We start from the raw sequence: 16,010 nt of genomic DNA on the forward strand, positions 1-16,010 counted from the left end.
CCACGTGCAGGAGTCCGTTCTCTCCCTCTGCCGTGTGGCTCCTGGGGCTGGAACTCAAATTGTCAAGCGTGGCAGCAGCCACCTTCTCTGGCTAAGCCACCTGCCAGCTTTCCCCCACTTTTTTTTAGATTGGTTCTGGTTCTCTAGGCTGGCCTTAACTCACGGTTATCCTACTGTCTCAGGCTCCCCATTGCTATGATGCCCAGATTACTGCATTGTAAGTATGACTTATTTATTTGTTTGCTTCTGGTTTATTGTATGGGAAGATGCCTGAGGTCTGAGAGCAGGATCTTCAGGGTCTCCACTGTTGCCTGTGATAGCAAGGGTTCTTTAAGTCTGTTCATTAATCCAATCAATGAGGTCTGGAGAAACAGCTCAGTAAAGTGCATGTCTCACAAGCATGAAGACATGCGTTTGATCCCCAGAACCCACATGGAAATCTAGGCATGGTGGTGCATGCCTGTAATCCACAGGTGAGGTCGAGACATGTGGAACTGAGGCTCCCTGGCTGGCTAATCTGACATAACTGGTGAGTTCCAAACCAGAGAGAGACGCTGTCTTAAAAGAGGTGGGCGGTGTTGCTGAGGTGGTCCCTGGAGGAAGAAGACTGAATGGATAAGCAGTGGCTGGAGAGGAGAGTGCGTGATGACCCAGAACAGAACGAGTGAACGGCACAGTGGAGGGCAGATATAGGACAGAATATTGAAGCTGTGGGGAGGCGGGTCCACTGTACTTACTTGAGCGTCTCCAGGGCCTTGAGCTGAGGAAAGGTGGCTGAGAGCTTCGACACACCTTCGTCCCCGATCTTGTTCTCACTAAGTGAATCCAAGCTGCAAGTGGGATCAGATGGTGGTCATTGGCCCTCCTTGCCCTCCTCTCTAGTGACACCACACTAGCTTAACTCTGAGCGTGTGGGAGCTGGCCTGTACCACCTGGGGGCGCCATTCAGCAGGCCAGGGGCCATGGCTAGCACCATGGACTAGAAACTCAGCTTGGCTTTGTAGGGGCCCCCTGAGCTGGTCAGCTACCCCAACCTCTTGGGACCTCAACTGTTGAGCAGCTTCCTGCCCCCACCTGTCTGCCCTCTAGGGTTGCTAAGAGCAGTGAAGTGGACTGTGTGGGGAAAAGAATTTCAAAGCTTGCAAAACAACTCCAAACTTTTTTTTTTAAATCTGGTGATTCCCATCCTCTGTCCCTTCCCTGTACTAGGGGTCACAAGTCCTCACAATGAGGTCATCTGGCCCCCCACACAGATCCCCTGCTGAGAAAGTAGTGGGGAGCAGAGGGGAAAAGAGACAAGGAGAAAAACCCCCAACGTGCCCTAGAGACAAAGTCTGGACTTCTTAGAGCGCAGGGTGAGGGGGCCAGGACTTGTGAGAGCGCAGGGTGAGGGGGCCAGGACTTGTGAGAGCGCAGGGTGAGGGGAACCAGGGTCTGAAACTCACTCTAGGTGCTGCAGGGATGAGAACGCCGGAAGGATCTTTGCCAGTGTGGGGAAAGCCTGGGGACCCAAGACCGGACCCAACCTAGGAAGCAATGGCGGAGGTCAGACACTGGACCAGCCACAGTGGAGTGCAGGCCGGAAGCAGGCCGGAAGGACAGTCTGAGGCCACTTCCCTGCCTCCCCAGCTTCTTATCCCTCCTGCTGGGCTCCCAGTGCTCCTGCTGAGGACCACTGGGAGGCCTGCTGGGACTCCTCAACTTCACTTCTTGTTCCTGCTGATGTCCACACACACTCACTCACCCTTACCCTGTGCCTCCCCAGTACCAGCCAAGGTCTGTTCCCAGTGTCACACCAGGCTGCCTGTCTTCGCATTTTATTTTTTATACTTTTTTTGTGTTTTTGAGACAAGGTTTCTCTGTGTGGCCCTGACTGTCTTGGAACTCTCTCTGTAGACCAGGCTGGCCTTGAACTCAGAGATCTGCCTGCTTCTGCCTCCTGAGTGTTGGGATTAAAGGCATGTGCCACCACTGCCCAGCTTGTTTTTGCATTTTTAAATATCTGCCACCCACCCAACCCCGTGTGTATGTGTTCCTATGCATAGGTGTGGAGGTCAGAAGTCAGGGTTAGGGATCTTCTTCAATTTCTTTCTACCTTCCCCACGCCCCCCAGACAGGGTTTCACCAAACCTACAACTCACTGATTCAGTACACTGGGGAGTTCTCTCCCCTGATGCTAGGATCCATGCTGCCACACCAGGCTTTCCTGTGGGTTCTGGGGACCCAAACTCTGTAAGGCAAGCACCTTATCACAGATCTCTCTCTCTCTCTCTCTCTCTCTCTCTCTCTCTCTCTCTCTCTCTCTCTCTCTCTCTCTCTCTCCAGACCTTTTCTTTGCTCCACTGGGTGGAGGCTGGGGAGACAGTTCAGTTGGTGGAGTTCTTAGCATTTAGAAATGGAGGCAGAAGGATCCAGGGCTGAATAGGGAGTTTGAGGCCAGCCTGGACTATGCGATACTATGTCTCAAAAAGAGTGAGAGCAAAAGAAGAAGAGAGAACCATTTCTTGAGCACTTAGCACATGCTAGCCTCTTAGTCAACCTAGGTCTCATACAAATCACAGTTCTGAGAGTCTTCTTACCTCCATCTTACAGACTAGGAAGCCAAGGCACAGAGAGGTTAGGTAACTCACACAAGTTCACACAGCCTGATTGACTAGATTTCAAGGGAACCGATTAGATAAGGACAGCACAGTGATCATGATTGATTTCTAAAAATGACTAAATATATCCAGTGTAAAGCACTTTATTCTAAATTTTAGTTAAAATTATAAAAATAGAAATAAAAACTTTGGTTTATATTTACTTTTAGCCTGAAATTACATTTTTTGAACCTTTAGGATTTATTTCTATGTAAATGTAAAGGTCTGTGTAGTGTATGTCACAATTTGGTGGGGTGGTGGTGGCTGTCAGAGCCAGGAGACTGGAGCCACTGGAGCTGGAGTTATAGGCTGTGGTGAGCTGCTTGATGTGGGAACTGAACTCGGGTCCCTGGAAGAGCAGCAAGCACTCTTAACCTCTGAGCCGTCTTGCCAGCCCTTGGCTTCAGTTTGTTTAGTTAATAAGGAGTGAGCTTACTTGCTTGGTTATTCACTGCACGCATGTACACGCGTGCATGCACACGTGTCATGGCACACATGTCAAGATCAAGACAACTGCAGGGACGGTTCTCTCCTCCTGACACGCGGCTCTGCTTGGTCGCGTCACCAGCACGGAGTTCTTTTGAAACAGTCATTGTCTGATAAAATGATGACAACACCCGTGGGGGTTCTCCTTCTCTCTCTCTCTCTCTCTCTCTCTCTCTCTCTCTCTCTCTCCCCCCCCACCCCAGGCTGGCCATCCTCCTGCCTCAGCTCCCTGAGTACTAAGCTGACAGGCACACTGCCACTTAAGATTTGTTTGTCTAAAGGAACATACTTAGTGAAAAATCAAAAGATTACTGTACATAGTAACTTAAATTCTGGAGTGTCCTCCACGTCTGGGACCCAAACTCTGGGACCTCAAGCTTTAGGCAAAAGCTACAGATGAGAGCTGGGCTCAGCCTTGTGCTGGGGGCCCCTGTGATCCCTTCACCTTTGGATCTTGGGTCCTTCAGTACTTAGCCCTGATCACAGGAGGCTGTCGGAAAGAGAACAGCCGTCATCACTTCATTCTTCATCCCCCAGTCTCACTGCTTGTCTGCCAGGTGCCAGACCAGGGCAAGAAAGCCCTGAGCAAAATATAAGGTCTCCCATGCACAGAGCTGGCATTGAGGGCACACAGACAATCAAAGAACTTAGTTCATGGTCTGGACTGAGAGATACGAAGTGCTACAGACACACTCCCGGGGTGGAAGTTCAGAAAGTGCCTCAGAACCCTGGGATACACAGTCAGTGGGGCAATGTGTGTCTGCAACCTGGACTTCATCCCTCAGACTGGCATGACAGAGAGAACCAACTCTGCAAAGTGTCCTCTGACCGCCACAGCACACCCTGGCATGCGTGCAGACACACATATCTAAATACGTAAGCAAACAAACAATGTAATTTTTAAAAAAGGAGATGGGCAGAGGGAAGCGAGGGCCTGGGTGGATCTGCTGTGTAAGGAAGGAGCATTCAGGGCAGAGGTGCAGCCATGACAAAGGCCTGGGGCTAGAGCTCATCTCCTGTCAGGAGACTGAAAGCCAGAAGGAACACAAGGTAGGAAGGGACTGAGGAAGAGGGTGGAGAGGAGATAAGGGAAAAGGATGATGAAGCTGGGCCTGTTTATTTGTTGGTTTGTTTTGACAAGCTCTCTAGCCTAGGCCTCCAACTTGCTGTGTAAGATGACCTTGAACTCCTGGTTCTCCTGCCTCTGCCTTCAGATGCTGGGACAGCAGGTGTGTGCCACCATGCCGTGTAGGTCATGCTGGGGATTGAACCAGGGCTTTATGCATACTAAGAAGCATGCTACCAACTGAGCCACATATATCCACCCCCACCTCACATACAGGTGGGGGTTTTCAAGTGGACTGATCAGACAGAGACCTGCAGGGTGAGGAACATGGAGGTGGTTGCACTAGACACCCAAAATAGTCCTTTGTTTCCTTCCTTTCTTCCTCAGAACCATCTTGGGGCTTCCAGCCTGTAGGTGGCTGTTTGTCTGGCTCTAGCCTGTTCCACTCTACAGCCTCCGGCACCCAGAGCGCAGTTCCGACCTCCAGGGAGGGGCTTTTTAAGCTGAAAATAATTCAAAGCCAGAAAGCACCCTGTGGCTGTCTTCAGACATTTCCTCTTTTCAGCAATATTTTTACCTCTGTACAAATTTGGTGTCTTATGTCCTGTTGAAAACAAGAGGGACTTGGTTATCTGTGGGGGTACAGGGGAGCTGGCAGTGAGTGGGTGACCAGCTGGGACTGCAGGCAAATCACTAACATCACCTAGCCTCAGTTTCCAAATCTGTCCACTGACTGTCTTCCTGGGCAACTCTTCCCACGAAGGGGACTTTATGTAAAAGGCACCATGCATCTTGTGGGTGGCTCTCTTTGAGACAAGGTTTCCATATGTAGTCCTGAGTGGCCTTGGACTTGTTATCTTCAGACTTTAGCTTCCCAGTGCTGGTGTTACAGGTGTGTGCAACCAGACCTGGCTGGAAGGAGCTCATCTCTAACAGGACCAAACACTGACAGAGCTTGTTTGTTGGCTAGGCAGGCTAACCTGGTGCTTATAACTGTGAGGAAACCACATCATCTCTCAGGTCTCACTATGCCCATTTGTAAATGAGAGATGACATCAGTACCCTTCTCCCATTGTCTTAGATAATGGAGTGGAAATGCTTTGCAGTTGAAAAGCCATGTTAAAGCCAGGTGGTGGAACATCCTGCAATCCTGGGTACTTGGCAGGGTTGAGGCAAGGGGGAGAAAAGTTCAAGGCTAGACTGGGCTAAATATTAAAACCCCTTTTCAGAATAGGAAACACATGGACTGGGAATGTAGCTTAATTAGTAGAGTGCTTGCTTAGAATGCCCTGGGTTCTATTCCTTGTGCTGCATAAGCTTGTGTGGTGGAGCATGCCTATAACCCCAGCATTTGGGAGGCAGAGGCAGGAGGTTAGAAGTTCAGGGTTGTACAGCTTGGCTTGGCTATATAGCAAGTTTGAAGTCAGCCTGGAATACACGAAACTCTCTCTAACAAAAAAATAAATAAACAAACAAACAAGCAAATAAATGGGTTAGAGATTTAGCTCAGTGGTAGAGTGCTTGCCTAGTATGTACAAGGCCCCAGGCTCAATCCCCAGCATTGCGGGGAAGAGCTGTTCAGGCAGCCAGACCTAAATATAACTCCTGGGGCTCTTCAGAGCCTATGTTCTGGCCCTGTCATAACCCAGACACCCTAGATTCCTATCATCTGTTCCTCCTACCCTGGTGGCACTGCTCAGGAGGTGGCTCCAAGGCCTGGCTGCACAGCTGGGGGACCAACTGCCCCATTTGCTGAGAGGGAGTGGTTCCTAAGCATCCAAGACTCTCAGTGCCCAACCAGACCAGACCTGGGCAAAATGGACCCTAGTCCACTGGAGTTACACACCCACATTTCTCAAGAAGGATCCTTCTAACTGAGGGAAGACCCAGAGAAGCAAGTATGAGGCAGGGTGGGGTCTGAGCATGCGCATGACTGGGAACTCTAGTAAGCCTACTCAACACTCAGGTTGTGCTCAGTCCCTACAGGTGGTAAGGACACCTGAGTTCAGAGGACAGTGGCCAGGCTATGTATTCTCCTGGGGGAGTCCATGTGGCCAGGAGAGTGATCAGCCCAGGCACAGGAGCAGGGTGCAATTCCTAGCTCAGCAGGGAAAGGACCAAAACTGAGGCCCTGGGGACACCCTCTGTGTGAGGTCTTGGTCTGGGGCACACTGGGCTCTTGACTCCATATTGTATTCCTTTAAGACTTCCTCTCTAGCCCCTGTGAGCTCATTCCCAATTTCTCAAGCTTTTGTGATGATGTCACCTCCTCCAGAAAGTCCCCCAGCCTAACTTGTATGGGAACTTGCTGGCATATGCTTATCATGTATGGCAGTCTCTGCTCCTCAAAGAGCTTTTGACAAGTGAATAGGCATGAGCTCCTGTGTGTGCATGCACATGTATGCATGTGTGTGAGTGTATATGTTCAAATGCATGTGTGTCTGAGTGTACATGTGAGTGTGTGTGTATATGTGTGGATGTTATGTGTGTGAGGCATGTGTACGTGTACAAATGTACGTGAGTGTGTTATATGTATGTGAGTACATGTGTGAGTGTGTGTAAGGCATGTGTGTGCAAGTATGTATGTTATACATGTGCATGTGAGTGTGTGAGCATGTGAGTGCGTGCATTGTGTGTGTGGGGGGGGTGCATGTGTGTTGTCCTGCAAATGAGCCAGTTCTCTGCTGTTCTGAGCGTCTCCTGCACTCACCCAGACAGGCCACACTCAGCAGGTGGAAGCTGGTTTCTCAGTGGTAAGAGAGGGCAGAAATCATCCAGGCTCTCCCCTCCCTTGCACCATGCCTCTGGCCCAAGATCAGCTAAGATGGCAGAAACAACCTTGGGTCACTGAGACAATCGCCCACCCTTCACTTACGCAAACTCTAGCTTCTTAAGGTCCCGGATGGCAGGAAGATCCGGAGCTGCATCCTCCGAGGGGTTTCTCAGCCTACAGAGACAGGGCTTCGGTCAGTAAGTGTAGCCCCATCGGTATGCCCCAGTGCCCACATTCTGCACCCAGCACTGCTTTCCTTGGAGCTGTTGTTGACCCTTCACTGACAAGAACAGCTTTTGGGGGCTGGAGAGATAACTGCCTGTAACTCCAGCTCCAAAGGGGGGTTTGATGTGTGAGTGTGTGTAAGGCCTCATAGGCACTGCACTCAGACACACACATGTACACATAGTTAAAAATAAAATGCTTTAAAAAGAACAAGCTTAGGACCAGGCAGAGTGGCACGAGCCCATTTTACCAGCCATTTGAGAGGATCATAAGTTGGAGGCCAGCTTCGACCACACATCCAATTCAAGGCCAGCCTGAACAACCTAGTAAAACCCTGTCTCTAAATAAAAACTAAAAGTGGGGATGGAGCTCAGTGGTAGAGTACTTGCATAGCATGTGTGAGGGAGAGAGAGAGAGAGAGAGAGAGAGAGAGAGAGAGAGAGAGAGAGAGAGAGAGAGAGACTGACTCAGCAAAACCTCTTCTTTGTCCGCTGCACCTTGGCTCTGTTATGGCTGAAATGGGTCTAGGCTGCCTGAGGGGCTGTGAGGGTCCCTTCAGTTAGCAGACACTGAAGGGATCCTGTTAACCCCTGGCAGCCAGTGTCTCCGTGGCTTTAGCAAAGGAGCTGGTACAGGTTGTCAGGCTTAGAATGGGGCAAAGGGCAAATTCAGGGTCCCTGCCGGGGTGGGACTTCAGCAGAGGGCTTGGGTGGCCTTTCCAAGAGTGGGTAACATACATTGTGGACAGAACATACATTGACAGACAGCCCACCTGCATAGCCTCCAACCACCTCCAACCCCTTCACCTGTGGGTCTGCACGAGGCTGTCCAGGTCTTCCACATCCTTTGGAGACTTGGCCTTAAATGGCTCAATGGTGAACTTCTCCTCTGCCACCTGGAGTAGCTGGGGCTCTCCCCGCTGCCGAAGGGACTCCCATAGCACCATTGTGTCACTCAAGGCGGCCCTGTGGAGGGAGGGCCTCAGACCCAGGCACAGTGGCCAGGCTAGATCGCAATGAGGTGTGGCTCCACAAAGGGACCTCCCACCTCCTCAGATCCTTCCCTTTCTTAGCTTGATTTCCACCTTCATGACCTCATCAGCCCTTACTGAAAAGGCACACTTTTTCTCTGGCTGCCAGGAAGCTCAGCACTAAATTCTGGCCACACCTGTGGCCAGAAGGCTTCTGGAGATACCCTGAAGTGCTCAAGCACACTTCAAAATGATCTTGAACGAGTCAAATGAAAGAATTTAGAGCCCATCCTGAGGTCCAGGGTGTCCTTGCAGGGCTGTAAGCACCGCTGGAGCCTGACCACACCCACATTCTGGGAAGGTTGCTCTGCTGCCTGAATACAAAGAGCAGTGAGAAAGCAAGCGGAGACTGGAGGCCCAGGAGCAGAGGGAGGCTGTGTCTTTGGGCATGAGGAGATGGTGGCACACAGTGGTACCTGAAGGACAAAAACAGCCTGAGCTCAGGCTAGGCTGAGAGTCTAGATGTGCTCCAGTGCCTGGCACACAGTGGGCATTCAAGTGTTGGTTGGAAGAACGACACCCTCCCCCCACGGGCTGCGTGGCTGGTGGCAACAGTTACCTTCCTCTGACCCTCAGCATGATCATCTTAACACTGGAGGGGACTGTCCCACCTGACACTGTGTTCATGGAATAGGGGTCCCCAGAGCTACAGTCCGTGCTGCCCTGTGTCCTGCCCACACCTGAAACTGGTAACACAGCTGAGTCCCACGAGGTTCCCCAGTCCAGAGGGTTCGATGCCGGTCTGACGGAGGTCCAGGGAGAAGTCCTGGCTGGCCGTCTCTAGGGCCCTGCCCAGCACGTGCACATCTGGGGGTGTGAGCCGGGTGCCCAGGAAGGAGAGGTGCCCAGGGAGCTGGCGTGCCACGTGCTCCCACATCCCAGGGTCCTGTGTCTCATGGGCACAATGCAGCAGCTCCAGCAGTCGCCCGGCCCGCAGAGTCCCCAGCTTCAGGCGCTTCAGGTACCGGGTAAGAACTTTCCGTTTCCTGTCCACCACTGCAGGCTCCATCAGAGCTCCCAGGCAGTGGGCTCGAGGCTGGAAAACCAACCCAGCCAGAAAGCGTGGTACACCCTCCAGCCAGTTGTCGTAGGGTCTCTTCTTCCTTGGGGTCAAGGCCAGGTACTGTGGCAGCTCCTTGTCTTTGATTTCATTGCACTGTGCCAGCCACACAGCACCCAGGAAGCACTGTAGCAGAAAACTGGAGAAGCCCAGCTGGGCCTCTGTGGTCCCCAGGGCCGATTGCACCAAGCCTTGGGTCACTGCCCAGGTCCTCACCTCCACTGACAGTAACTGGGTCTCTTGCAAGGTGCTTTGGTGTCTGCGGCCCAGCTCCCAAGCCAGCTTGGCCAGTTCAACTAAGGCCCCTGGAGGACTGTCTCTGGCTGCGGGGCCTAGCAAGCCGACATAGAGTCCTGTAAGTGTGCAAGGCAGCTGGGTCTCTGTGCCCTGTTCCAGCAGGACCTTGGAGAGCTGGCACACAGCCCCACATAGAGCAGGGCTGTGACTATGGGTGAGGAGAAAAGGCTGACCCTCCAGGAGGCCCAGGGCCTTGTCTTGGTCCCCTGCTGTCCCTGAGTTCTCAAAGTAGTGTCTCATGTACGTCTGGGCCTGCTCAGTAGAGAAGCTGGGCACCTCAAAGATGGCATCCGCCTTGCTCAGGCTCTGAGCCAGGCGGCCCCGGGGCCGGGCTGTGAGGAGCAGGGTACAGCCTCGCAGCAGCTTCCGCTGAAAAAGCCCAGCTAGCAGCACCCGGAAGGAGCAGGGCTCTGGGGGCAGAGGTCCACATGGTCCATGTAGGAGGCCATCTTGGGCCTCTAGCTCCTCAAAAGCATCGAGAATGAGCAGGACATGCTCTGGTTGCCTCACAATGTGACCTAAGACCTCATCATCCATGACCAGTGGCTGCAGGCTTGGGGGACAGAGCAGATCCTGTAGGTGGTAAGTGTCCCCCGGACAATCCAAGCAGTGACAAGGGACATAGAAGACAAAGTCATATTGTGGCAACTGGCCATGGGCCCAGGCCTGACTCACCATCCGGGCCCAGTGGCTCTTGCCCTGGCCAGCCTTGCCCAGCACAGCGACCACCTGTGTCTCTCGTGGTCGCCGGCGGTTGCCAACAGACTGAAGCACCTCAGCCAGGCCACCATGGACTAGCTGGCGCTCTGTCCAGTCTGGAGTGGCTAGCTCCCTTTCCTGGCTCTTGTTGCTGCCTCTCTCCAACCTGGCCCGCACCAGCTCCATGGCTACCAGGGGCCCGCTCAGGCTCTCGGGCCCCACCTGGTACTTGTCCTTCAGGGAGTTCTGGAACCGCTCCACAGACTCTACAAAAGCCAAGGGTGAGCCAGAGTGTGTTAGCAGAGTGAGGAGTTGGGGAAGGGAGGGTGGCCAGGGCCTCCCTCACCAGTTCTATCTACTGCTCACTGTTTCTGGTCACCAGCTCATTCATCCACCCACACCCACTAATTTTTCTCATTTATTCATTCCTTTCTGCTTTTTAAATTATTTAAATAGCTGAGAATGACCTTGAACTTCTGATCTTCCTGCTTCCAACTCCTGAACACTGTGGTCCTGGGGTTGAACCCAGAGCTTGACTCATGCTAACTGAGCAAACAACCATCTGAGCTACATTCCCAGCCCTTTGTGTAGCTTTTTGATTCAGAACCTTACTTGGTAGCCCAGAATGACCTCAAACCCAACTATATCTGGCTACCCTGTGTGTGGGGTGTGTGTGTGTGTGTGTGTGTGTGTGTGTGTGTGTGTGTGTGTGTGTAAGAGGATGAAACCCAGGGTGTCAAGCTTGCTGGGCTCATGCTCTGCCACTAAACTGCTCCCCAGCCCCTTCTGTTACTCATTAGGCTAGGCCACTCATTCTATGGGGTTTGGAAGGGGAGTTGGTTATTTGTGGATTCATCATGTTAAGTGAGATGAGCCAGGCTCAGAAAGACGTATATCATATGTTTCCTTTCCTGTGTGGAGCCTGGAAACACACAGACAGACAGATACATATATATATATATATATATATATATATATATATATATATATATATATATATATATATATATATATATGTATGTATGAAATTGTCATGATGAAATCCATCATTTTGACAATGCGTATATACTAGTTAAAATTAAAGTTTAAAAAGACTTGAGGGGAGGTTGATGAGATGACTCAGTAGGCAAATGTACTTCCTGCTAAACCTACACACCTGAGTTCCACCCTTGGCCCCTCATGGTGGAAGGAGAGAACTGACTCCTGCAAGATGTCCTCTGACATGTGTACTATGCACAGACACATGCACACACATATACACACATATGCACACCCACACTGAACAAATAATAAATAAATACAATTTAAGGCCTTTGAAAGACAGTGCAGCTGGTGAGGTTTTAGCTTGCCCTGTGAGTGTGAAGCCCTGGGTTTCAAAGCCAGGAACGTGGTAGTGCATGCCTGTAGTCCCAGGGATTGGGAGGTTGAGGCAGGAAGATCAGAAGTTCAAGGTTTTCCTTAGCTGCATAGCAAGTTGGAAAGGAAGGAAGGAAGGAAGGAAGGAAGGAAGGAAGGAAGGAAGGAAGGAAGGAGGGAGGGAAGGAGGGAAGGAAGGAGGGAGGGAAGGAAGGAGGGAAGGAAGGAAGGAAGGAAGGAAGGAAGGAGGGAAGGAAGGAGGGAAGGAAGGAGGGAAGGAAGGAAGGCAGGTGAAGGCAGTGGGCATGGTGTTGCACACCTATACTCTTAGTGCTCAAGAGGTTGAGACAGTAGGGATGGGAGTTTGAAGCCAGCCTGAGTTATAGAGTCAGTTCAAGGGTGTGAGCTATATAGTAAGACTCTGTCTCGAAACAAATAACATCAACAGCAACAAAAGAGTTGAGACTTGGGAGCCCGTATGCCTGAGTTGAATCCTGGCTCCTCTATTTGTGTGGCCATGAACATCTGTATGCCCTGCTATACTTCAGGCTAGTTCATCTGTGACGTGGAGGTGATACTGGAGCCGGGAAGGCTTTGATGCAAAGCTTAGGGGTGCACTTGAAAGGAACACCCAGTGGCTTAGCTTTCTCTCACTTCCCCTGGCATCCTCCCTTCTACTGCTCCACACTTCCTTCATCCACTCACTCACTCACTCACTCTCCCCTCTTTCATCCTCTCCCTCACAAATGCACGATCAGTTCCCACAGGTGACTCCTAGGAACAGGCACTTATGTCCTGTGGACCACTGCTTGAATGGCCGAACAGATGTTGTAACAGTGGGGAAATCAACTGGGTGATGGATGAATGAATAAATAATGAGTGAATGAGTGAGTGAGCTGACAAGGGGCTGACTAAGCATTGCATGAATGAAGTGAAATGCTATTTTAACTTTCATATCAGGTCTCCAGGACAGAAAGGCTCAACAGTCACTCACCTGGCCATTTTGGAAGCTTGATGGAAGACTCAGGATCCTCTTGGCATGGGGAAGGGGATGTTGTGTCCTCTGAGGATGGAGAATTAAATGTCAATTAGAGTCTGGCGGGTCCCCATGGGCTCCTGTCAGTATTGGGGGCATCCAGAGGACAGAACCACATGCCTGAGCCTCCAAGGCCAGGTTACAAGAAGGCAGCTCAAGATTTTTGCAAGTTTAGAGTCAATCTAATAGGCACATACTGAGTTGCAGGCCAGCTGAGGCTATGAAGCAAGACCCTGTCTCCAAACAAAGAAAAGCAAAATTAAAAGCATGGGATGCAAGTAAAGCCCGGGCTTCCAGCTTCGGAAGGCCCAGTCATGCCGGATCTGCTTTCACACCCTAAGGATCAACAGGAGGCTTGTGGCTTGTGGCTCTGCTCGGATGGACACACATGTTCCAGCTGTCACCCAACCCTCAGTCACACTCCCTGCTTCACTAGTCCTCACACACCTTCTCTCACACACCCTCCCTCATGACCAGTCACTCATGAGCGTGCCTTGCCCATCTGCTCAGGCAGCTCTGACTGTCTGAGAAACATCCTTCCTCAAGCCCTCCGTCCTGTGCCCAAGGCCTCTTTCAGGGCCCCAGTTCTCACCCGTCTCGTGTGCACGGGAAGTCAGCGCAGGTTCGGGCATGCTGGGTAGGTCAGCTGCAGACGGTGCGAAGGGGCTGATGGAGCCCAGCCTGTCTGGGGACTTGGGGAGGCTGGGGACAATGGGGCTGCCTGAAGGGACCACTTGATTGACCTGGGGCATCTCACCTACACCAAAGGAAAAGAGGAGTGTAAGAACCACTAGGAACTCGTCCAGGAGTGCACTGAGTCACTTCAACCAAACTATAGAGTGTGACCTGAGTTTTCCCAGGGTAGAGGCACTGCATCTGTATTAGAGGCCGACTGCCTAACCAGAACTTCTGTGGCTATGGAGAGCTGGAAGATTGCAGGTCCAGAGCCAAATTGTCTTGGGGTGTCTTTAGCACCCACCCCCATAGACATTAATTCCCACCTCTGTGCTTGACCTAACATCCTTAAGACTTCAGGTAAAAATCCTTTTGGCAATGTACCAGGAGATGCTATTTCTACCAAATTAAAGGCTGAGAACGCCATCAGGTAGCGTCCGAGGACTCTAGCAGAGGTACCCTACTTTGCTGTAACCTGCCTGAGGTTTCTACCAAGGTATTTGGAAGATGCCCTGATTTATAACTCTCTTTGTTCTGTTACTATTAAAAGTTCATTTGCTGTTGCCATGTTGGGACGTGGTATTTGGAGCATCATGAATCTGTGTTCCTGGTCATGGTCACTCAGATCTGGCTTCAGAATAAATGATCTCTTATTGCTCTTGAGGTGAGAGCTCAGTGAGTTTGGGGAGAGAGGGAACCTGCTAATGAAGGCATCTCAGGATGAAACTGGGGCGGGAACTCTGAGTTACATCCAGTTCCCATCCGTGAAGTGAACACAGTCAGCTCACAGAGTACTCAGGACAGATGTTCCTGGCACTCCAATGGTATGGTCAGAACTTATCTCCCTACACATTAGAAGTTGCTCCCTTGCTTCTGGGACACCATTGTCTTAAACAGAAGGAGGCTATGGACTGTAGTGGAAGCATCCTCCACCTCATCCTTGAGAGCCCAGACATGCCTTTCCGGGGCTTATTGGAAGCCTCTCAGTATGGTGGGTCAACAGGCGCCATTTAACTAATCAGAAAAAAGGGCAGATTAGAGAGAGCTGTGCAAGGATTCACCCAAGACTGTTCACATCACACTGAAGAGAGGTAAGGAGATAGTTAACCCTGAATCTCTTTTGTTTAGCTTAATAATGAGTGTTCCTGATGTCAGAGTTTAAGGATAAAGCTGGGGGTGTTTGCTTGTTTAAGGGCTGGAGAAGTAGCTCCTTGGCAAAGAGCATGTACTACTTCTCCTGAAATCCTGAGTTTGGCTCCCAGCATCCATGTCAGGCTGTTCACAACAACCTGTAACTCCAACCCCAGAGAGATCTGTCACCTCTGGCTTCTTCAGGCATTGCAATTGCGAATTCTCACGTGCGTGTGCACATATGCAATTAAAATAAAATCTTTTTTTAAAGGAGGAAAGACTAAGGGGAGAGGAAATAGTGACCCACAAAGGCTGCAAGACTGATCACATATGCAGACCACCTCGACAGAAAAAGGTGTTCTGGGGAGGGAGGATTCATGAATAGGTACTATGTCACAATTCCAAGTGCCTGCAATGGGAGAGAACAGCTCAGGGGTTGGGAGGGAGGGGAGACCCTTAGTTGTGATGTTGGCTTGTACACTCACCATGGTAGATCAGAACACTGGGGAGCCCTGTGCCAGCCCCTGATATTTGCCAGAGTCCCTGTGTCAGAGTGGGAAGGAGCTGGATGTGTCCGATGGGGAGATCCAAACAGTTCAGTGAGGATGTAGAGGTGGGCACTGCAGGAGACAGAGGCAGTGAGGAGGGGCCATCTACATCACCCATCTTTGTACTTCTGTTTAGTAATGTGGGGCGAATGTTCAACTCTCTCTCAAGGGGCTCTCATTTCTCCAGGAGGAGCAGCTGAGCCTGTCTTGCCCATGGTGGTGTCCCTAGCACCTAGCAGGGTGGCTGACAGAGACAATAAGCGGGGACAGGTGAAGAAGGCTGGCAGGAAAATCCCCCCAGCATAAGCCACACATGCTCTCCATCAGGGTGTGGGTGGGAAGGGACCTTGACGATGACCCGATAGGTAAGGGGGTTCCTGTTTCAGCAGGCCCTGTCTGGTGCTAACTCCTCAACCATCTGCCAGAAGAGAGGGGGCACATTTTCTCCAGGTCCTCAACATACCGGATGTCTGAGCAGCTCCCTCCAGGTATGTATGCCTGGGTACTGGCTCTTGATTGGACAGAGCAGGTGGTAGGTAGGGCATGGTGGAGAGGCTTGCTGGCCCCATCAGGAAGCTGCCGGTCAGCATGGGCACAACAGAGGGCTCAGCTGTGGGGAAGGGGTGAGTTAGAGGCTGGATGGGCACCAGGTGTGGGGCAGGCCTCCTAGGACAGCAAGGATCTCTCTCTTGGCAGTTAGAGAAATGCCTGTCCCCCTCTGGGCCCCAAGTAAATGGGTTGGTCAGCTGCTGATCCATGCCAACCATGCTCCCTGTGGCTGGGCTCGGGGGCCTCCCTAGGAACCCCACAAAAAGAATTTGGAACAGATTGGAGAAGCTTATAACTGGGCCCATAGCTCCCATCTTCCCCAGCAAGTCACTGAGCCCTTGGGAGTACTAAGCACCTCCCTCAGCCTTCAGGCCCTGTCCAAAGGGCATGTGCTTCCACGAGAGTGAATACAGCACTCTCTACTGAATGGGAGATGGGAT

At 51.4% G+C, this 16,010-nt stretch overlaps 1 protein-coding gene across 1 annotated transcript in view; it reads right to left on the bottom strand.

The window, feature by feature from the left end:
- Positions 1 to 16,010, bottom strand: part of Ciita (class II major histocompatibility complex transactivator) — a 52,065-nt gene that overhangs the window by 10,253 nt on the left and 25,802 nt on the right. Inside the window, exons 7-14 of the mRNA XM_059270001.1 lie at positions 14,959 to 15,093; positions 13,260 to 13,424; positions 12,626 to 12,694; positions 8,900 to 10,541; positions 7,996 to 8,154; positions 7,067 to 7,138; positions 1,446 to 1,526; positions 738 to 830 (exon numbers count right to left, since the gene is read on the bottom strand). Coding sequence (XP_059125984.1) covers positions 738 to 830; positions 1,446 to 1,526; positions 7,067 to 7,138; positions 7,996 to 8,154; positions 8,900 to 10,541; positions 12,626 to 12,694; positions 13,260 to 13,424; positions 14,959 to 15,093 — 2,416 coding nt within the window. The remainder of the gene's footprint in view (positions 1 to 737; positions 831 to 1,445; positions 1,527 to 7,066; positions 7,139 to 7,995; positions 8,155 to 8,899; positions 10,542 to 12,625; positions 12,695 to 13,259; positions 13,425 to 14,958; positions 15,094 to 16,010) is intronic.

This window comes from Peromyscus eremicus, chromosome 8a (genome assembly GCF_949786415.1).
Source record: "Peromyscus eremicus chromosome 8a, PerEre_H2_v1, whole genome shotgun sequence".
NCBI lineage: Eukaryota > Metazoa > Chordata > Mammalia > Rodentia > Cricetidae > Peromyscus > Peromyscus eremicus.